At 41.7% G+C, this 22,759-nt stretch overlaps 1 protein-coding gene across 3 annotated transcripts; it reads right to left on the bottom strand.

Moving 5' to 3' along the window:
* Positions 1-6,814: 6,814 nt before the first annotated feature.
* On the bottom strand, positions 6,815-21,104 carry LOC143163079 (acyl-CoA (8-3)-desaturase-like). 3 transcript variants are annotated; one of them, XR_012995837.1, is made up of 13 exons: positions 20,815-21,104; positions 18,150-18,260; positions 17,500-17,697; positions 16,362-16,463; positions 16,042-16,170; positions 14,110-14,167; positions 13,591-13,667; positions 13,000-13,097; positions 11,760-11,856; positions 10,535-10,614; positions 10,210-10,335; positions 9,706-9,873; positions 6,815-8,463 (listed from the first exon to the last, which is right to left on the bottom strand). XR_012995837.1 is itself a non-coding variant. In XM_076343741.1 (12 exons), exons 1-12 carry the CDS (start codon positions 21,031-21,033, stop codon positions 9,822-9,824), a joined length of 1,347 nt encoding a protein of 448 aa, XP_076199856.1. In that variant the 5' UTR covers positions 21,034-21,104; the 3' UTR covers positions 6,815-9,821. The 3 variants fall into 3 exon arrangements, 1 of the variants encoding a protein (XP_076199856.1); XR_012995838.1 differs by having other exon boundaries at positions 6,815-7,678; XM_076343741.1 differs by having other exon boundaries at positions 6,815-9,873.
* Positions 21,105-22,759: the final 1,655 nt, after the last annotated feature.

The following is a 22,759-nucleotide window of genomic DNA, read 5'->3' as shown; positions in this document are numbered from 1 at the left end:
ACTTAGAGGATCAATCTGAGCGACCCTCTGATACCACATGGCGTAAGAAACAAAGTTCCTGTTGCCGCTTTTCCTTTCACAAGGATTTACACGTCTCTTTTGTGCTCAGTTGACACTTCTCACACATTTTTTTAAGACAGCAATCATTGATGCTGCTATTTTCCTGTCAGGTTTGATACAGACCAGCAAACACGATCCTATATGTGACAGAATCCAACAATCAGCAGTCACCATACAGGGATGGCTTTCATGGGAAACTAGACTTATAAAACAAATCTAAGATTAATTCACACCGGAGTGTGATGCTGGAGATCCTAGAGGTTCATGTTAGGTTTCTTGGGTATTATATGCAATTGTGCTGGTTTTGGCCAGGGTAGAGTTAATTTTCTTCCCAGTAGCTAGTACAGGGCTGTGTTTGGGATTTGTGCTGGAAACAGTGTTGATAACACAGGGATGTTTTCATTACTGCTGAGCAGTGCTGACACAGAGTCAAGACCTTTTCTGCCTCTCACCCCACCCCACCAGCGAGCAGGCTGGGGGGGGCACGAGAAGCTGGGAGGGGACATGGCCAGGACAGCTGACCCCAGCTGACCCAAGGGATATCCCACACCGTATGGCGTCATGCTCAGCACATAAAGCTGGGGAAGAAGAAGGAAGGGGGGGACGTTCGGAGTGATGGCGTTTGTCTTCCCAAGTCACCGTTAGGCGTGATGGAGCCCTGCTTTCCTGGAGATGGCTGAACACCTGCCTGCCCATGGGAAGGAGTGAAGGAATGCCTTGGTTTGCTTTGCTTGTGTGCGCGGCTTTTGCTTTACCTATTAAACTGTCTTTATCTCAACCCATGAGTTTTCTTGCTTTTACCCTTCTGATTCTCTCCCCATCCCACTGGGGGGGAGTGAGTGAGCGGCTGGGTGGGGCTCAGTTGCTGGCTGGGATTAAACCACGACAGCAATAAACAAATCCAAAAGGAAAGGAATAGTGCTTTAAAAAACTGCCGTTATTTTAATTTCACTAATACATGTAGACTGAATCTCTTCTAACCCCTCCTAGATCAGAATAACAGCTCTAGTGGACACTCTTGTGTCAACACCCTTGAAATTGATTAATTGGCACAAAAAGATAGTATGGATCACTGTACGTGTTTCCACTAGAATGTTTCCAACATTCTAATTTTTCATCATATCACAAAACCAAAACCTCAAATATAAGCGTATTTGTTTATGCTAAGCATAACCACCCTGCTGATAAAATATACAGATAGTGTAAGTCTTACTTGAGTGGTAAATATATTTAAGGATAGGGCAGTCAATAGGGAGAGATCTAGATCCCCTAGGAACCTAAACCATCCCAAAAGGATGTATTTTCACATATATGTATACGTGTTTTCAAATGCGCTTTCAGATGTTAATTGTTATTTCCAAGAAGGAATGTAGGTCCTTCAGGGGAGAACGATTTTTACAGAGCATGTGTTACCGGATTCAGTTTAGTGGCCAGTCAAATCAATAAAGATTATTTCACTTGATTCTCATTTTTCCTCATGGATCCTCAGCCATAACAGGCATACCATCTTTCTGATAAGATATAAATACCCTTAAGGGACCGAGCGTCCAAATGAGGAACATCCTCACAACTCATCGAAAAAGAATATTTGAAGCACAGGGATATAATTCATATGCTGATACAAAACTGTCACAATGGAAACCTCCACTCCATGGAAGAGAAGACAAGTATACTGAGAAACATTCTTCTGTGTCTAATTGGAAGCAGTGGAAGTTCATTAGGTTGGCTACCAGCTGGAAATGTTCTGCTGATTAAGATTCGACCTGAGTCTAAAAATATGTAACGAACTCTTCTTTGTTAGGAATTGCTTCATAATTTCTTGTCAAGTCGCCAACCTTTACCTGTGTTGTAGTTATTACTGTATTTATCATACTGTAATTATTACAGTATTACTGACAGAATTCTGAAGGAATGTGTCTTTCCATCATCTTAGCCTCTTAATAATCCTACTTGGTTTCTCAAAAAACAAACTTTGGAGCAGGGGCAGCTGGGGTTGGACTTTATAAAGGCCCAAATACTGCTGTAGGTTAGTACCCTTTTCAGTTCAGTCATGAGGAAAGATCATCTCTGATTATTTCTCCTTCCCAAGCAGGGTTTTGCAAGCTGAGTATTTCTTGGTATGAAAAACCAGAGAATTCAAGCATACAGGCACCTTCTGAAAAGCAAGTACTGACTCTTTTTTCACCTTTATTTTAGAAATATTTCTTGGTTTCTTTGACATACAAAATCCCGGTGGTGTAAGAGGTTTTAATTTGCAAGAGCTGAACAAATACATTTACTTTTTATCGCTATTTAGATAATTTTCTAAGTTCACATTGAAGTGTTGAGGAAATAAAAGCTGCCTACACTTACAGGACTTAAAGAGAGCATATCTGACTTTATCTTTAGTTCTTATTGTAGTTACATACATTAAGCACAGAGATTACACTGTTCTCATGGAAGTGCATTTGGCAACACCCCTATGCACATTGTCAATACAATAGCACTGCCAGTCCTAAAGGAATGCCTACGTTGCATGGCATGTCATGGTAATGTAGACTCACCACACTGGCCTCTTCCCCACTTCATTCCCCTGCGTCCAGGTGACCACCTGAACTCAACAGTTCATTAAAGAGCCCATTACTGGCTTCTGAAGGTGCTGCAAGGTGAAGTTGGCATGTTCAGCACCAAACACATTGTTGAGAAGCAGGGAATTAGCATGTTGGCTTCATTCAGACTCTAACTTGTACGTGCAGAGCCTAACTTGTAGCTGACTCTACCAGCACTGTGTAACAGAAGACATCGTATACCATAACAGATGTTTCCAGCTAGATCTTACAACAGCATTATAAAAGCTACCACTTCATATTGCACAAGCTTCTGTAGGCTCTTCAGTAATCTCTCTGGTTCTCATTCCGAGTTTTGTCCTGGACTTTTGCACACAAGTATTCATCCTCTAGTATTCAAGGCACGTTGTTGTTTTGTTCTAGGTGGCAGTGAGGAGTGCAGAAGGGGGGACAGGAGAGGCACTATCCTGCTTTTAATTTGCTTCTTCCTGGTACCAGAGACCCATCACGGTGCTTCTCAGACTGCAGTGTGTGCACAGGGTATGTCCCTTGACAGCAATACCCTCAAAAAGGATACCAAACAACAACATTTGAACAATTGACTCAGTCCTGGCACACCATTTTCTAGTCCCTTGTGGAGTTTGAGCAAGGACGTCTCAGAAGTACAACTTAAGGGCCCAGGCTGCCTAAGATAACAGCTTAGGCTCACTTGAAGTGATTCATAAGTATCACTCTTATTAATGCAATTACGAGGGATGGAAATTGCTCTTGTAATTATGAGTAGCCATTGAATCTAAGGTGTAGAAAGCATCTAAAATGGGGATCAAATTCCTGCCCAAGAAGCATTCTGAGAACCAGACAAGAAATGCCATGAGAGGCCAGTTCTGCCAGTCTTGAATTCTTTGTTGCACTGTGGTACACCTTCCAAGGAGAGAGGAACATGTCACCATCCATTCCATACGTGGGTGAGAGGTGGGCATTATGGCTTTGAGTCACTTTTGGTAGGGAGAGAATCGAACCGAGGTAATTATACTGCCATAATAACTGTATAACCACCTCATTAGGAAAAAGTAGAGGATCACCTCTTCTAGCTCCATTTTAGAAAGAAAACAAACATAAACGTTCTCTGAAAAGCACAGTCCTGCCAGTATGTCAAGCATGTTCCGAGCATGCCTATGGGATCAGGCCCCTCAGGGGATATGGCAGACAGGAAAACCGTATATGCCCCACCCTTAGGTGGGTGATAAGATGAAAATTGCTCAGACCAAGGCAGTTCTGTACATGCACAGGAGCATAGCTCAGCATTTAAAGAGCCTTAGAATAATTGCAGAACGCATCTACTGAGCCAGCTGTAGGCAACACCTGAAGAAAAGGCATTTTAGGTGGTAAGCTGGAATACAGTCACCTATGTCATCAGACTGCCTTGTAGATATCGTCTCTATTTCTGGTGGACTGTCTCTTAACGGATATACATTTTATATATACATTGTAATTTCCTTCATGTCAGCCGACAAACCAGTTGGCCACCAATGAATTATTTAAGAGTTTATGCAACAACACTGAAGAACTCTAGCATTTTTTTAGCAGGGGAGGGTGGTAAGAGGAATCAGTGAACAAGTCTTATATGGGAATCATTTTACCCTTTGGTGGGAGGAGAGAGGGCAGGGGCTAAGCTGAGGTCTTGCCACACAGAGCAAGACATCAGTAGAAAAGGGAGTTGTTCTTTCCATTTCTAAATTCTTTCAGTCAGCTTCCACCCGAACCATCTTATCCAATGGCCCCTCTAAACCTAGAGCCTGAGTGAAGAACAAAAGCAAAGATACAAATTTAGGAGAGGGAATGTAACCGTATGTGCCTCCATCATTGTCATGGTTTAATCCCAGCCAGCAACTGAGCCCCACCCAGCCGCTCGCTCACTCCCCCCCAGTGGGACGGGGGAGAGAATCAGAAGGGTAAAAGTGAGAAAACTCGTGGGTTGAGATAAAGACAGTTTAATAGGTAAAGCAAAAGCCGCGTGTGCAGGCAAAGCAAACCAAGGCATTCCTTCACTCCTTCCCATGGGCAGGCAGGTGTTTAACCATCCCCAGGAAAGCAGGGCTCCATCACGCCTAACGGTGACTTGGGAAGACAAACGCCATCACTCCGAACGTCCCCCCCTTCCTTCTTCTTCCCCCAGCTTTATATGCTGAGCATGACGTGATATGGTGTGGGATATCCCTGTGGCTAGTTGGGGTCAGCTGTCCCCGCCGTGTCCCCTCCCAGCTTCTTGTGCCCCCCCAGCCTGCTCGCTGGTGGGGTGGGGTGAGAGGCAGAAAAGGCCTTGACCCTGTGTCAGCACTGCTCAGCAGTAGCGAAACATCCCTGTGTTATCAACACTGTTTCCAGCACAAATCCCAAACACAGCCCTGTACTAGCTACTGGGAAGAAAATTAACTCTATCCCAGCCAAAACCAGCACAATCATGAAATAAGCTTTGTTAAGCCAAGCTTATACTTATCCCCAAAGCTTCATAATCCTTTTTGGTCTGTGTAAGTATATTTGCTGCAGCTTCATTGACATTACTTATCCATACAAACAGCCACCAAGTCAGCATCTTTCAAATCTTTCAGAGAACCTACAGGGTAGAAAGTCTGGAGTCTGTCTAATCATGAGGAGATGGGAAATATTCACGAGTTGAAGGTGGGGAAGAGGTTGATGGAAAACCATTTGGAAAAGAGTTAAAGGAGGCAATGATAAAAATTATCCAGGAGGAGAATGAGAGAAAAGCTGAGAAGTGAAAGGAAAATACTAGAGTTGTGTAATATGAGAAGAAGGAAGTAAGTGGAAAAAGAAATAACAGATTTATGACATTCTTCCTCCTTTTACTATAAAAGATTGTCTATATGTCTTATTAAAAAAGCCTAAACATCATCAAGTATGTGAAGTGTTTGATGAGGGAGGGAGACAGGCAGAGTGTCCATTACCAATCTGAGAGAGAAGCTTGTTGTGAGAAGTGACCCTGCTTAGTCAGTTAGAAGAAGAGATGAAGGGAACAATGGCTTGAAGAAGTGACCTGGCGTTTGAAATAGAAAGAGAAGGAACATAAGTGGTTTAGTTCTCTCTGCACATCAGCTTTAAAAATCCTCTGGAATATTGCATTTCACTCTGATAACTTACAACCAGAAAGACTTCCAGACGTATGACCTAGATCTTCAACCTTATTTGCACATTCTTACGTTTACTCTTATCTGTAAGATTACTGAAATGGCGGATCCAGGAGACTGGCTTTGGTTTGACTTTTCTTCAAAACCGCATTTTAGTAGAGGTTGGGCTTTTGATTATATTTTTTCTCAAAAGTCTCTGGTTTCTTTGAAATTTTGCCCATTCAGAAAGGTAATGCCTTGAAACAAATATTTTTGTTTGACAGGCTGACTAATTATGAATGTAAAGTTACATTAAATCCCTGAATTAAGGCAAAGGAACTTTGAGGACACAAATACAGTTGGGTATACAAGCTGGACAATATCAAGGGGTTTAGTTCCCATTATTTCAGTTAGAATTAAACACTGAATTACTGTGAGAAGCTGGGCATAGGATTGCTGCAGAATAAAAACCATGCTGCATTACTCTGCGTGACACGCTATATTTACACGAGCACAAGTTGATCCCTAACAACTGTCAGTGACTGTGCCACATTTCTTCTGCTCTTTTGCTCTACCTTGTAAGAAAAAACACTACGAGCAGAATCTCAGCGTAAACTCCTGAAGCAAGCAGGATTCTGCAAACTATTTCCCTAACTTCCTTGTTTCTTCCAGGTATTCCAGACTGCATATATTGTCTTTCAGGGAACACTGCAGTTACGAAAAACATGACGAATAAGATTACAGGCTCCAGAAGACTGTTTAAGCACAAAGCCTGTATTTCAATCTTCTTAGTCTCTGTCGTGTAAGTTTTCTGTTGGACAAGCTTTCACTGAGCACATTTTATTCTCCGTCTATACCAGTGTTACAGCTGGGGCAATTTCCAATTATTACTCATTAAGATCAGACTATTCGAGACCTCAGTATTAGTGCAAATGCAGAACGAAGTGGCTTGCCAACTTCTCACCAGGTGTTACCCTGACCCCTTGAAGTTTGTGAACCACGTTAGAGTTTGATATAGGTAAACCAGTTTAATTGTTAATAACCTTTATGAAATAGATGAAGAAATGAATATTCACACAGAGCAGCTTGTTGAACCAATTAAAGAGACAGGAATATTTTAATTAAAATGAGGTTCCAAAAAGACAGACTCAATAAATTACTACATTCAAATGAGTAGAATGCTAACTAAATACAACAAATAATCAGTTTGATTTATGACACTTGCACCAGAAAGAACAATTTTGTCTCAGTCTTGTATTTAGAGGATTTCAGTTGGACTCAGAATCTAATCTGCAGAGCTTTCAAGTCTCACCAGTAAAAAAAGTAGGAATCCTTAATATTTATATTACCTTCACCAAGACATCCATTTAAAAATGTCTTCATGTATTACCAAATAGAGCATGCAGTGAAATCCCTGCATTCGTCTTAAGACGGCACTGTCACTTAAATACTTATAAAATGTTACTACTGTTGCACATAATTGTGGATATTGCCATTCTAACCAACCGTGGATTTGGGAACACAGAATTGTTCTAGGTACTAGTTAGAAGGGATTTTCAAATTACGTTCAAAGCAGTTTTTTAATAAGTACTTTTTAAATCAGGATCCTTTTCAATGACATCTGTCAGCTATTATTAGGAAATAACCAGAACAGTGTTATTAGTACCTGCACCTACGCACAAAAAAATATAAATAAAAAGAATAAATGGAGATGTTCTTAAAAAACAAAGGCAAAAATAAAAAGTCCAAAATCCTCTGCTTTGTGCTTTGAGCTTGATATTATTTGTTACCTAGAAGAAGGCTGTTGCTGTCTGTAGCTTGTAATACACGTAAGTTGCTCGTCAATGGTTTGCAGATGGGTCATGTTGTTCACAGTGGTATCTCACTTTAAGATCTTTCACGTTTTCCTCCTTTGAGTGGTTTGTCCGCTGAAAGCTGGGGCATGGAGTTCTGGATGTGAATGGCAGAGGAGAAGAACCACTTTTCTTCCACACGGTCTTTGCTTTTCTGGGCAAATTGTCTACTTATTTGCCATTACAGACTACCTTCATGGTTTTAGATCAGTTAGTTAGGTGAATACAGTACAACACAGGTTTTGCCAGTATGGCTCAACTGCCTCATAATGGACTACATTAGCTATAAATGATATTAGAAAATGTCATCATTGAATCATCATTCCTTTGCAAAATCAGCAATATTAACCAGAGGTCATACACTCTTTCTAAAACAGGTATTGACTTTCAATCTAAAAATCATGAAGAGGAGCTTTATTGATATTCTTATCATTTCTCTTTTGCCTGTATTCTAGCTTTTCCAAATAATCACGTTATCACCACTCAGCTTTTTTTTTTCCCCATCTTTTTTTCCTGCTATTAATTGCTACCCACACATCTCCTTGTTCTTTCATACATCCTCTATTTCTTTTGTCTGTTATTCAATGCCCATCTCTCTTCATTTACAGTTTACCTTTCCCGTCTTTAAAGCACTTTCAGTGAAAATATTCTACTATAGGCCCACTCCTAGCTTCTTCATTTTGTTGGCTCTCTCAAAAACCAGTAGTGTTCTTGGAGAGCTACTGTGCCTCTACACAGGTGGTCATTACTCTTTCCACTGGTAGAAGCTGTCCTTGACCATAAGCAGGGAGGAGCTAGGTCCTCCTTGGGGCCAAACAATACAAAAACAGGTACAAAACTGGTAGGAGAGAGTTCCAGGAAAGGAGCTGGTTCTTGGGGATGCTGAAAGAGAAGAACAGTTTGCAAGGCCCAAAGAGGCCCGCGTGGGATGACAGAATTAGGTATGATTTATTTCCTGTTCTGGATATAGGAACAGAGCCACAAATGTATTTAGTTGCCTAACAACCAATGTAGATGCCCACAGGTCCTTGGAATCACCGGGAAGTAAGCATTTAGATAAAATTAATAGATATAAAACTCAATAAAAGCAAGAGTACCCTAAATACCCTTGCAATCTGGACCTACTCCTCAGTGCCTAGGCTTCTCAGTCTTTATTCAAAGCTGGTCCACATCAGAAAGCTAATCAGACAGCACAGTCACCACTCAATTCAAATATATACATGTATTTATGCATATAAAAAATACATGCTATACAGACTCCTTGGACTGTATTCAAACCAGCTATTACAGGTGTAAAACTTAGCATCTAATTACCTGCCTGCCTGTGAAATCCATGAACAGTACTATTTATAACACCTAAGTAGTTAGAGCAAGTAGTGTACATACGCTCACTAGCTATGGGGACACACCCCAGGCCATCTTGTTCTTTGCATACTTATTCTATCTATTCTAGAATATCCCTTAAGGATCCCCCCTGTCCTAACGTGTCCTGACTTCCTGCAGTTTGCTTTGTCCTATCCCATTTTCCAATCCTATCCCAAAAACACTAAGAAGGAGACCTTATTGTGGCCTTTCAATACTTAAAGAGGGCTTATAAGAAAGATGGAAGAAGACTTTTTACCAGGGCTTGTAGTGATAGGACAAAGGGCAACGGTTTTAAACTGAAAGAGGGTAGATTTAGATTAGATATAAGGAAGAAGTTCTTTATTGTGAGGGTGGTGAGACACTGGCACAGGTTGCCCAGAGAAGTCATGGATGCCCCATCCCTGGAAGTGTTCAAGGCCAGGCTGGACGGGACTTTGAGCAACCTGATCCAGTGAAAGATGTCCCTGCCCACAGCAGGGGTTTGGATGAGATGATCTTTAAAGGTCCCTTCCAACCCAAACCATTCTAGGATTCTATGACTCTATGAAGAATTTCCTTTCAGACTTTTTCCATAAGCAATTAGCTGGCGCCTCCAATGAAGTAAACTGATCAAGCTGATTCAAGAGCTACTTCTCCCCAGTTTGAAGGCCCAGTTCATCATGGCTCTAAATGCTGAGTATGAGAGCAGGAAAAATAGAGGTTCATGGTTTGGAACAAGAAAAAAATGTATCTTTAACCCACTTTCCCACACATTCTTACTGAAATTAGCTTTGACCACCTCCCGAGTTTCTATACCAGAAGACACACTGTTGGTCTGTGCTGACTCTTTGCAGCAGTTGTCTGGTGAAGAGGTTCCCTTTGAGAGTTGCCAGTTTCTATCCATGCAGATATGCTTCAAGCCAGTGCTCCCCAGAATCCTTCAGTGAACTGCAAGAACAGAAAGTAAAAAATCACTTATGGGGAGACAATACTCAACTTCATGGGAAGCAAACTGTAGTTTAGATGTAAAAAGAAGTAAATGGAGAAAATGGATTAAAAACTGCATGGACATCTCAAAGTCTGACTACAGGGAATGAATTGAGAGGATTTAAGGAAGAGAAAATAATCTTTGAAACTTTGAAAATTTTTGAAAATTAAAAGTGCCTTTAGAAAAACCTAAATAAACTCTAGGTTTGATCTCTCCATGGATATTGATTTGAAATGGTTGCCTATGTCCCTTGCATGATATTACTGTGCAAAACTATCTTGTTAATTGATACTTACTGCAAAATATCTACAAAGGCTGTCAGCAAAGTCTTGCTTTTATACTCAATGCCATGCTTGTCACAAAGGGCTTTCACCATAGGAGCAACTTTCCAGTAGTTGTGTCGAGGCATTGTGGGGAAAAGGCTGCAGAATTGAATGAGAGAGAGCTGTTGTAAGACTTTGCTTGTGTCACCCTCTGTTCCCTCTGTTCAAAATATTTCCCCGCCCTCCCCTAGAAGGAGAGCAAAGGGACCCCTGAATGGTTTCATGTGAGACTACATGATCCTTCTCACTTCTAAGTGCCCCGTATTATTCCCACTCTTCTCCCCATAATCATACTCACTGGTGCTCAATTTGGAAGTTCAAGTGCCCAGTGAACCAGTCATTGAACAAAGATTGGTTCACATTGCATGTTGCATGGAGCTGGGAGGAAAAAAGACCAAAGAAATACATGATTTAGCTTTTTTTTTCCTGCAAGTCTGATAATTGAACCCCAGCAATTATTACCCACCCTCGCCTAGCATAAAAGGCAACTTAGTGTCAGGGATTATAGGTATCATTGCCCTGAAGAATTAAACGAAGTCTAGATTGAAATGGGTTCTTGGAATATAAATTAATTCAGCTAGCTCTTCGCTCAGAAAGAACAACTTCTTTACCGGTAAGCATGCAACTCCAACTGTGATTCTTTTCAGAGGCTCTCCTCACATCTTTCACTTGGATGGAAAGAAAAGATGCCCAATAAAAAAACAAAAAGCATTCTTCTGGCCTCCTCCAACCAGTACAAGTGGAGTCAGATGCAAAAATATGAGGACAAACATTTGTGTACACAGGCTTCATCTCACCTAATTTAGACACTTTAGTTTGAAAGCTGCCTCTGAGCTCATCACTTTAGAGTCAATGGAGAAAATCAGACATTTTTATGGTGCCATTCGTCTGACCTGATTTAGATGTCTATTTTAGAGTAAGATGAATCATGCCATAGAAATGGCTCATTCTCTCCAATGAATGTAGCAGGTTTTCAGGTGTAGACATACAGATCTGGTCAGATGAATACCAGGCTGGGTCTTTTTCCCTTAATATAAGGAAAAATGCTTAGAACCCATTATGTGGGACTGTAGTGCTGGAGGCAGTACAGATGTGAGTCAAGTTGTATTCACATACTCATTTTTATCAAACCTAAATTTTGTCAGGTTTATCTTATCTGCAGTAAGCCTGTAACCTGTAGGGTAAAAAATAAAGGTATCCAGTCCCACTTTGCTTCTCTTTAGTTGGCCTAAAAAGGAGATTGACTGTTATTCTATCAGTACCTTTTCATAATATGAAGGGAAAAGTGTTGTGAAAAATGTGTCAAAACCTTTCAGTGAAAAAATGGGATTTTTTTTTAATCCAGATGTCCTGTTTCCCAACCAAAGTTTTAAATGTTTTCACTACTACAGAAATGCATGCTTACTTAACGAACAGCAAGGACAAACCTCATCAACACAGCATTAAAGCTAGAAGAACAACGTTGTCTTTGTCCTATAATTCAATCTGCAGACCCACTCTGCCAGAAGCAAGGAGATTCTCACCTGAGTAGATACCCAATCTTTGTTCTTATCATAATCAATGTCCATTGGAATGTGATTCATCTGTGACACCCAAATAAACCACGTACTCTCTAGGTACCTGGGCAGATAAACACAGAAACACTTATATCTCTAATCCCATCCAAATTTACCATTAAAACATTTTCCTGAGTCTCATCTTAAGTAAAAGAGCGCTTTTATGTAATTCAGGATTTTTTATTCCATTCCTTTGCCTCCTAACTTTTGGAGTTTCTTTGAGAACCACTAAATTTATAGTTGCAGATGTCCCTGAGCAGCCACCACCCCATCCCACCCCCACCCCAAGTTCATAGAATCATAGAATCATAGAATCATTAAGGTTGGAAAAGACCTCGAAGATCATCGAGTCCAACCGTCAACCCAACACCACCATGTCCACTAAACCATGTCCCTCAGCGCCTCATCTACACGTCTTTTAAATACCTCCAGGGATGGGGACTCCACCACTTCCCTGGGCAGCCTGTTCCAGTGTTTAACCACTCTTTCAGTAAAGAAATTTTTCCTCACGTCCAATCTAAACCTCCCCTGGCACAACTTGAGGCCGTTTCCTCTCGTCCTATCGCTTGTTACTTGGGAGAAGAGACCGACCCCCACCTCGCTACAACCTCCTTTCAGGTAGTTGTAGAGAGCGATGAGGTCTCCCCTCAGCCTCCTTTTCTCCAGACCAAACAACCCCAGTTCCCTCAGCCGCTCCTCATCAGACTTGTTCTCCAGACCCCTCACCAGCCTCGTTGCCCTTCTCTGGACACACTCCAGCACCTCAACGTCCTTCTCGTAGTGAGGGGCCCAAAACTGAACACAGTGTTTGAGGTTCGGCCTCACCAGTGCCGAGTACAGGGGCACGATCACTTCCCTGCTCCTGCTGGCCACACTATTTCTGATACAGGCCAGGATGCCATTGGCCTTCTTGGCCGCCTGGGCACACTGCCGGCTCACATTCAGCCGGCTGTCGACCAGCACCCCCAGGTCCTTTTCCGACAGGCAGCTTTCCAGCCACTCTTCCCCAAGCCTGTAGCGCTGCATGGGGTTGTTGTGGCCCAAGTGCAGGACCCGGCACTTGGCCGGGTTATACTGTTCCTTCCTGGCTGACTATTTATTTCTGGGAAAATTGTAGTGAGTATGATTAGTTTTCATTTATTTCTGTTGAAGCTTAATATTGTTTACATATATTAGTCATGGGGACTGTGGGTATGCTGTGTGTTACCTGGACAGCCAGTAGTACACCATGAAATTGTTAAATCCCATTAGAGGAATATACATGAGGCAGACTCGGATGTTGAAAGACACAACCAATAACAGGTCCTGTAAAACAAAACAAAACAAAACAAAACAAACAACAACAAAAAGATGAAACTAAGCCTTTGTTGATGAACTCCCTCCACTCCCTCCTCTCCCCTTTACTTGAACTGCAGCATAAAAAAATGTTCTTATTTATTGATCTCTCATTTATCAGGAGTAAGCTCCACACCATCATTCTGCCTCAAGTTGAGTGTATCCCTGAAATATTCCCACAGCACTCACTTTACCATCAGTAACTAAAGACCAGCAAACAGCCCTGTAATCACACTCTGTCTAGGTCTGATCGTTTTCTGTTAACTTTTATTCAGCCGCTAAGAGGCTAAAAAGCCTCTTCTAAAAAATTCTCCCCAGGCCCGTTGACTGCTTTCCTGCTGCAGCAAGCCTAGAATCAGCCTTTTCTATCTTAAACCCCACAATCACCTGAGGTGAAGGTTAATATAGCCACAGAGTGGTGACATTTTTTGAAAGTCTTCTAGACAATGCAAGTAGTGCTTACCAACCACTTTTTCCTCTTGATTGCAAAGTAGAATATAGACAGCTGGAAGAAGGGTACAAGTGCAAGTGGGGCCAATACTGAAGGGAAGAATGAAAACAGAGAGACATTTATAACTTCACTGCGTCATAAATCTTACAGAATATTGGGGGGGTGGGGAACAGTTCCCCTAAAAAATTCTTTTTTGCAGTGGAATAAAAAAATTGCTGTCTTCCATTTACACTGACTTGTTATGTGTCCACATAATCTGTTCCTCTTTTCATCTCACCACTTCTTCATTTCTTTCCCATCCCTTACGTCCTCACATTCAATTCACCCCTATCTAGTACCTAACATCGCATAATCTTAACAGAGACATAAGGGGCAATTCCTCCTCACGTGAACCTTCTTTAACGTGAAGGAAGCTTCCTGAAGCTGTGACTTCAATGGGAGTACCTTTAAAATCTTTATTTTGGGAGGGAGACGCAGTCATGATTTTTAGGTGAAGTTCCTACAGCACTACAAGGAAGCGGGGATACTCACAGATGAAATACTTATGCTGATAATTGTAAGGCATGAACTTCTTCTTCTTTTTTCCAAGCTGAAAAATGAAAAGACATTGTAATGGGCCAGTTGGAGACCTGAGACCCTTCATAAGGTATTTCTTTATTCCTGTCTAATGAACACATCAAGAACTACTTCTTAATCTCTCTAATTCAACCCCTCTTCTTGAAAAGCAGGTGCTGAAGTTCCAAAGCAAAGGAGAGAAGCAGATTTCATTTGAGCCTCTGTATCCAGATACGAACGTTACGCCGATGTCAGAACAGAGCCATTTTTTAGGAGAGTTCCAAGCCTCATGGCAAGATACAAAAATGCTCAGAAATCACAAAAATGCTCACAAGTCATTTGAATTTTGTAGGGGAAGTTTCCAGTGATGGTAAGGAAAGTCCAATCTAACCAATTCCACGTATTCACCACAGAGTGCTGAGACTATCGGTGCTCAGGGAGGAACAGGTTATTAACATGAAAACTAAGACAAGAAACTTGATGGGTGACAAATGCAGGATGTCTTTGCTGTGAAAGCTACATCTGAATTTCTGTATCAGATGAGATAGGATGCAGATATCCCAAATTTCTGAGTAATGGAGGAGATAGTGGCCAGAAATGACACAAGCATTTGGATGCTATCCTAAAATGACTGCAAGATCAAAGTAGTAAATACTCTATAAAGACATCTGCCTTTTTGTTTTGTTGAATATTTTGCCTTCAAGTACATGAAACAGCAAAGAGATGAAACATTTACAAAAAGAACAAGTAAGTTTATTTCCTCACGGTGTATTTTTTCACTATTTGCACAAAAGGGTTCTTAACATCTTATGTGCTTATGATTCTTCAAAGAACAAAATAATAAGGCAGTAAAGCAAACTATTTCCAGAGCTCCCCTATTACTAAGAAAAAAAACCTTGAACACCTCAAAGATGTCTTCACTGGATCAAAACTGAAACAAAACAAATGAACTGGACTAAATGAAACCACTGAAATCCATTTTGCCCATCCACAGTGCGCCTGACTCTTTTCTGTTAAAGAGCAGGAAGACGTGAGAACTGATTTCCTACATTTTCACTTCCATCAAACCCTATCTAGCACAGCCAGCCCACTCTAGATGGTCATGCTAATACATAGTCATGAGAGATCTTTTGGAAGGCCACTGACAAAATCCTTCCTAGTTGCAGCTAACAGTTTTCCATGAATAAGTATTTTGTATAAACTCTCTTTACAGGAGTCTTTCTGAGACAGCAGAGCTGGAATTTTCCACATGCCTCGAAAAGCTGTAATTTCTTTACTTATTACCAGCTAAAGGAGAGTGAGATGTTATTTTAAGAGGCTGGTTATCTAACAAAGAGGCCATTTCATCACCCCATGAGTAAACAGAATTGCCAGGCACAGGCAATCGCCAGGAAAAGGCAAAAGAGAGCTTGCCTATCCAATCAGAAATCACAAGGATGCAGGGAGGGTTTGTTCATGCTTTTTATTTTTATGAAAGCCATAAAATTAATTTTATTAAGAAATAATTTGCTACGTTTGCATTTTGTGCATAGCAGCTATAGTGGTCCCGAAGGATTTAGGTGCCAAACAGCATCCACGGCCAAAAGGTCCCAGAGGGAACATCTGACTCACTATCTACAGGATCACTAAGAACATCTAACACTAATGCAAGCGGACTGACTCATTCTTTGGGCTGCCTTCAAGGTGCTTACCCTGCTCTTCTAGCAACACAGAGAATTTAAGCACTGATTTTAAGACTTCGCTTCTCAGGAGCTGGTGCCTAAGTCAGCACATGAGACTCAGACCTTGGAACGCTTTGGAAATTACCATGAGTTTATGCAGAAAGGCACAATCTGGGTTATTATTATACCTCACTCTATAGCTTTCTGTCTTTAAAATCTTTGCTTCTCCAGCCATCCCCATGCTCACCTCCACGGAGAGTGTCTTTCCCAAGCTGAACAGGAGAGGGTGCATGTTGAGGTCAGGGTCTTTGCGGAAGCAGTTGGGTTTGGCATGGTGCTGGTTGTGCAGGTGGTTCCACCAGCTGGCTGGTAACCCCTGCAGGAAAAGTTGAAGACCAGGGATTCAAACCAGAACAATATCAACAATTACATAACTATTTCTCCACCTACTATTGATGACTGCACTACACTTCCCTCACAGGCAATATTACCTGAATGTAGGGACACTCCCATTCATTGCTTAGTCCAGATTAGCCCCAGAGAAAATTCCCACCATGAGGCAATTACCTTCAGAACATTTATCACAACGATCTGCAGAAGTCGATTCCATTTAGGCTTCCTGAAGACAGAGCAGTGCCCCAGATCATGTTGGAACCAGCCCATCTGGATCTGGAAGACAAAAGGATCACTGAGGAAACAGAATCACAGTGGCGTTGCGTTAATTTGCCTTGGGAGTCTCTGTAACTTCATAGTGTGAGTGCATCTTCCTTCTAGTTTGGGGAAGAAACACCACCTGCTGTCCTACGTGCTCAATGCTGAGAACTTCCTTCCAGGCTACTGTCCGCTAAAGCTGCTCAATGCCAGATACTGATTTTATTGTAGCAGCTAAAGGGAAAGGAGCAAAGCATCATCACAATTAATCTGACTGTTACAGCATGGAAATCTTTTGCTCCCATTGCAAATATATCATTTCCAAGTAACCAGCTAGAAAGTGTAAGAATTTCCAAATCCATAGCTTCGTTGCATTTCATATTCCCATGGAAATACAAGAATGCTCTTTGAGGAATATCTGCCTTAGCAGATATTAGGCAACCAGAACAGATTAAAAAATTAGTTACTTTGCACTTGTTCCATGGATGTCTGAGCAAACCTAAGGTTTCAGCGTTTCTAAGAAAAACTTGCTTTCTTCCTCCCCTCACCCTCCAATTTCTCCCACCTAAGGGCCACAAAGTCCTGTTCCCTCCTTTCCTACACCGACGCTGACACGTATCATGCCCTTCTATGATTCAGTTTACTAAACCAGCGGAAAACTATTCAGGGCTAGTGAGTGTAATTGGCTTATAAAGGACCCAACAAACACCAGAGCCATCAGTCAGTAAACAGAAGGAACATGGAGCCAAAAGTGGAGCTGAGGTTTAAATATTCCCTCTTTTGCTGGCGTAGGTGATTAGATCAGCTCACCCCATCTTGTGAAACTGCCAGCTCCACAACACCCCTCCAACCCTAGTGAGCAGCTTGTCAGCAAAACTATATTTGCTGGAGGCAACAAAAATTGTGATGTAGAACGTGCTTGTTCTCTTCAGCCAGATTACAGGATCTAAGAAGAGGCAGTAAAGCAATGACCAGGATATGAACATTTCATTAATCCTCTCCAGCTGGAAGAACCAAACATGTCTGCAGTGTTGAACAGCTGTCAGCAGTTTACCTGAGCAATGGTGAAGAACGCAATGCCAACCAGGAAAGGCACTAAGGATATCCCAAAGTACCAGACCACGAGCCAGGATGCAGCATCCAGTACCAGGAGGTGAAGGAAAATCAGGAAGAAAAAGATGTAATTTGGCCTCAGAAGTCCCATCTTCTTAATAGTGCAGCGCAGCTCACGAAAATCCTCTAAAAGTGATTTCTGTGGGTAAAGTGAGTATTAATGCACTGTCTACTTTGAAAATGTAACATAGCAGACCCAGGAATCCCAAAGTAGCCATGGAAGTCAGAGGAGATATTCTATCAGAGGGGTCTCCGTGCAAAAACGAGCATGAGATCAACAGATCTCAGTTTTGCTTTGACACTGGAAAACAAGTTGCTGACAGGCTCTGTTACTGAGACGTCGCAGTGAGAAGAACTGAGCAGGATTTGGGGCTCTGGGGCTCATTCCTCACACCCAGGTGTGGATTTAGTGATTCTGGGACAGCGCATGTTTCCATGCACGACTACTGCCAGCTGCCTCCCCACCACCCAGCCTATGGCACAGTGTCGGGCATGCTGCTTCAGAAATTATTTCTGCTAGCTCTCTTATTTTCCTTCTCCTCCCATACTGAACCCCAAGCCATTCCCACAGCTGGATTCTAGGACACTCACTTTTTTATTAGACTCAAAGCTGGGTTGATCTGGTGCCAACTCCCCAATCAGCAGAGATTTCAAGTATTTTTTCACCAGAGACTCATCATTGTGAAATGCTACAAAGGCATCCTGAGAAACACACAAAGGAAGGGGGTAAGAAAGGGTTATGTGACTAAACACTGGATGCTGAGCGTCTCCTTTTCCCAGGTCTTTGATACAATACATAATCCAGTTTCCTTTGTCCATTTTTGTCCCTTTGGTTGCTCCTGTAGTTCTTTGCCATCAGCTGGAGCTTGGCCCAAGGAAGCTGGAGAGGTTTCAAGGAACTAGATTTCATAAAAGTACCTGGGCGAGGCTGGTAATAAACATGAAAGTGTTTGATGAAAAACTCTTTGCAGAGGGAAACACGCTCTTTCATCTGCTTGTTTCAGCACAGTCCTTCCTTGGAAGGCTCCAGCCAGCAGCCCTGCCCTGTGGATGGGACCCAGGAGCAGGAAAACACATCAATGAATGAGGTGTGTCTTTGCCATGCTTAGGATGATGTTTTTAAAATCCTGTCTTTATTACACTAGGGCCATAAGAAATATATGCTGGAGCTCCATACGCAGCGGGACTAACTGGGTATCTCTTACAGTTCCCTGTAAGTTTTCAGACTGATTGATGTTTTGGGGAACTGGGTAACACTAGTGACACAGACGGGTCTGTCCAAGAACCATTTGAAATGCCAGTTTCAAAATCAAATATAAACTATGCAATAAAGGCTGAAATTCCAGATAAACCAAAACTCTTCTTTAGCTCACGTCCTCAGTGAATTTTCCAGAAGAAAGGTAAAGAGGCTGACCACACTCTTTTGTCTTCCAGAAAGAGTAGATATAACAAAATCCTCAGTGTCTGAGCAGCCAGGTACTTGCTGATTTTGGCTCTGAAAGTCAATGTGGGTGATCATGACACAAAAAAATCCTGCACACGTCTGGTCAGGATTCAGTCCCTGGAAGAGGACAGAGGTCTTCCCTTGTGCAGTCTGACATTCCTCTGGAGTCTTTTGTTTAGAGACAGTCTATCCCTGAGTACCTTAGTCTAGAAGAATTCAGAGCAAGGTGACTTTTTGGACAGATGAGCTTTCTACAGATACCTAGTGGCCCTTTGTCACAGTGACAAATGAGTAACTCTGTCCAGACCCAGAGGACCGGGGAAATCTTTCCATTATGATTCTGTGCCCCTCATCCTACAGTTTTTTATACATTTTTATGTAGCTCCCTCTTGCCAGGAATTCTAAAACTGAGTCAAGCTGTAAGTATCTGTACCGCAGCTTAGAAACAGGAGCCAGAATCCTTTTAAGCAGACTTTCTTATCCACAATATCAGTATCACAGATTCTTATCACAGAAATGCAAGCCTTTCAGTCCTGCAACCTGTCCTTTCTCCTCCCTGCTCTTAGGCCCTGATTATCATCTTACAAGAGATTAACTTTAAGGACTATCATCTGCAACACACCTAACCTCCAACATTTGACATCAGTGTAATGTTCTGCAATGCATATTGTCTATATTTACAAAGTAATCCACACAGAGGAAGAAAATTATTTGTAGAATAAGTGTAAGGACTTGTGTTTAGACTATTACGCTTTATAGATACCCAGGGGTTTTAAGTGCAGTGAATTTGTCTGGTATGAATGAGTTTAAAGAATAACCTTTGGTCTTGTATTTATTATTACAATAATATTACAGTCTGTTTTTCCTCATTATTACTTTTGTACATTTTAAACCTACTTCCTGATAATTTCATTATTGTGTTATGAAAACAGTGAATAAATTTTCTATCATTTTCTCAATGCTACTTGTGGGTTTTTAAAGCTATTTAACTATTTTACAAAGGGATGTAGTACAACTATACGTAGCAAAAAAAGATGAATAGAGTTCTGGAACAGCTTTCATACTAGACGGCTGCCTTCGAAAAGAGGTAACAAGTTAAATAGTTAAATGTAGACTGGTTATTTTTAGAATTTTTCCTCATCTTCTGCAGCCAAATGTCATTCTGCTGCTTTCTCAGTCATTTTTCATGTATTTTATTTCTTTTCCCCTCTCCTTTGAAATAGCCTTTTTGCTCAAGACTCTCTTCTCCTCCACTTACCTGTACAAAATAGCGTCACTTCCTTGAGTGCCCCTTTCTCTCGCTTCACTGCCCCCAAAATTACTTTGTGTTTGGATATTACCTCCTCCTTATCTATCTTACCTATCTATCTACCCATGCTCTATCTTTATCATTTGCTTATCACCGATCACATCCATGTGACACTGAAAGAGCAACCTTTAAAGTAAAAATACGTGCTGAGCATACTGCTTCCTACCCTCTTCCCTTTCTCACTGCTACAGTAGAGACACTTTTCAGGCATCTGGAAGATCAGCTTGCCTGATCACGCCTGGTGGCAAGACAACCTACACGGGTATTGCTTTGTTTACAGCATGGTGTAATGAACCTAAACAGAGCTTTACAATTTGCATAGCAGGTAACTCTAACCTTGAAGGTAAGCAGAAGGGCATTTTTACAGACGGCCCAGACACGTCCACTACATTGTCTGACCAAGCGCAGTGCCAACTACCACAAACACTCTCCGCTGGAGTCCCACCACGTCATCCTGCCCTGACAATGGAACCACCTTCCTCCACTGCCCTCCTAGATCTTACCGTAGCATCTTGCCCAGCATAGTGGCTAATAACTCGGCTGCCTCCAGGGTGCTGTTTGGAAAACTTGCTGATATCATAAACCTTCCTGTCGATCACCAGCCATTGCTCCCGACCTTGACCATGGCCATCGCGGATTCTGATCTCTTCCCAAGTGAAAAGCTGTAGAAAGGCTGACACAGGTCGCGTCTCCTTTTCAGTGGAGCCAGTCTGTGGAGCCATCTGTACTGGTAGATGCGCAGTCAGCACTGAGATTCACTAGTCTAAGCTTTGCAGCACTGTGTCCAGGCAGAGGATGAACCATCTCAGCCTGCCCGTTATACAGTCCCTCTCCAAGCCACTCCCTGTGCTTCTAGGACTGGTTGGCTCCCCTTGCCCAAACACACCCTTTCATAGCTCCCTCCTCTTTCACGTTCACACCAGACACTTCGACACACCCTGGAATAAAAGCCCTGTTCCTTCTTGTCCTTTCTGAGTTGCCTTTGGAAGGTCTGATTACTCATGAGAGCTGTAGACTGCTTCACTGAATACAAAAATGCATAAATAGAAAAACTTAGGAAGATTATCTGTTACTCAGTTAAATGGGATGGCAAAATGACAGAAAGAACTATTAATTGAGCACCTTCATAGAGCATTAGGAACTGGATAAAGTAAGCTGTTGACTTCCTTCCGTACTGCTGAGTCAATATGAGAAATATATTTCTCTTAGCCAGAAGAGAAATCTGAGGAAGGCTATGGGCAGATCTTCTGCAGCAAATATTCAGCGACCTTATTAGAAAACTGAAGTACTGTCAGCGTCCTGTAATCCTTTAATCAGTCACTAACGTCAGGAAATCCTGCATTTACCATACAGTGGAGCTTCATAATGTCATACAGCGCCAAAATGTGAAGCTGTAAAGGAACCTGTGTGGAGAGCCAAAAGCTGCTATTAATTATGTTTGCTAACATGTCTCATTCAACTGTAATTCCTGCCTCCAAGGCATACAGCCAACTCGTACACTAGCATAGCGAAAACAGCAGAATGTTCCAAGGTCTGCAATCTCTCCGCAAGGTCTCTCTTAACGGTCTCGTCACTACCCAAAAACTTCAGGTTGCCCTTGGTCTTTGAAATTTTCTGTGTTGACCCTGGCACACTAAATTCATGTGTCTTTCTTAACTAAAAGCATTGTTGATCAAAATACCACCAGATCAGGGTAAAGAAAGAACACACTGAGAAAACATTTATCTGCGGTTAATTTAGCTTGCACATTGACAATACTTTGCATATAGTTGTTTTCAGAGTTTCCTGTGTATACGCCAGTCATTCAATCATCTCATTGTTCAAGTAATTCATTCATAAGTCAACAACAGACATCAAAAGATTTTGGGGTTGATAAAACAACAACTGTTAACACCAAGTTTGGCTGTAGATTAGGAGTTTCTAAAACTATATTTAACGGCACTGTTTACATAATTAACCTTACTTAAATATTAGTCTTGTAGAGCCAAAGCCTAAATGTCTCTGATGTTCAGAGAGGATCTGCTATGCAGTAGAGAGATAAGAGCTCTCGGTTGTAATAAATAGCAAAGAGAAGGCAATGCCATGTTTCCTATGAAGTCACATCAATTTTGCAGGTGACCCAGAAAAAACTGAGCCCCCATATATGAAATATTGCCCTACCTGAGATTTAGGATTCTCTTAATCTTGTATTTTTTTAAATCCAAAATTACTAGCCTTGGGTGCTTTTGAGGAAGGTACAAGCAGTAGGCAGATATGGTATAGTCTGTCCTCATCAGGTTTCCATCCTATCCCTTTATAATGCAACACTGAGTTAAACCCCAAATCATGAGTTTTCCACCTTACCACAAACTTTTTATTTACGTTTATAAATGTGTTATGTTTATAACCACAAATATTGTCTACAACGATGCCCAGTCCCTGCCTGAAACCTAACAAGTTCTAGGTCTC

This window comes from Aptenodytes patagonicus, chromosome 7 (genome assembly GCF_965638725.1).
Source record: "Aptenodytes patagonicus chromosome 7, bAptPat1.pri.cur, whole genome shotgun sequence".
In the NCBI taxonomy this organism is placed as follows: Eukaryota; Metazoa; Chordata; class Aves; order Sphenisciformes; family Spheniscidae; genus Aptenodytes; species Aptenodytes patagonicus.
Note: the sequence above shows the minus strand (reverse complement) of the source record. Positions and strands in the feature narration are given on the sequence as shown.

Coding starts and splice junctions, on each gene's coding strand:
- LOC143163079 (XM_076343741.1), bottom strand. CDS start 21,033: ATGGCTCCACAGACTGGCTCCACTGAAAAGGAGACGCGACCTGTGTCA. Junction 13,668..14,109: donor TCAGCATAAGTATTTCATCT/GTGAGTATCCCC, acceptor TCTTCCCTTCAG/TATTGGCCCCACTTGCACTT. Junction 10,615..11,759: donor AAGATTGGGTATCTACTCAG/GTGAGAATCTCC, acceptor TTTTCCTCCCAG/CTCCATGCAACATGCAATGT.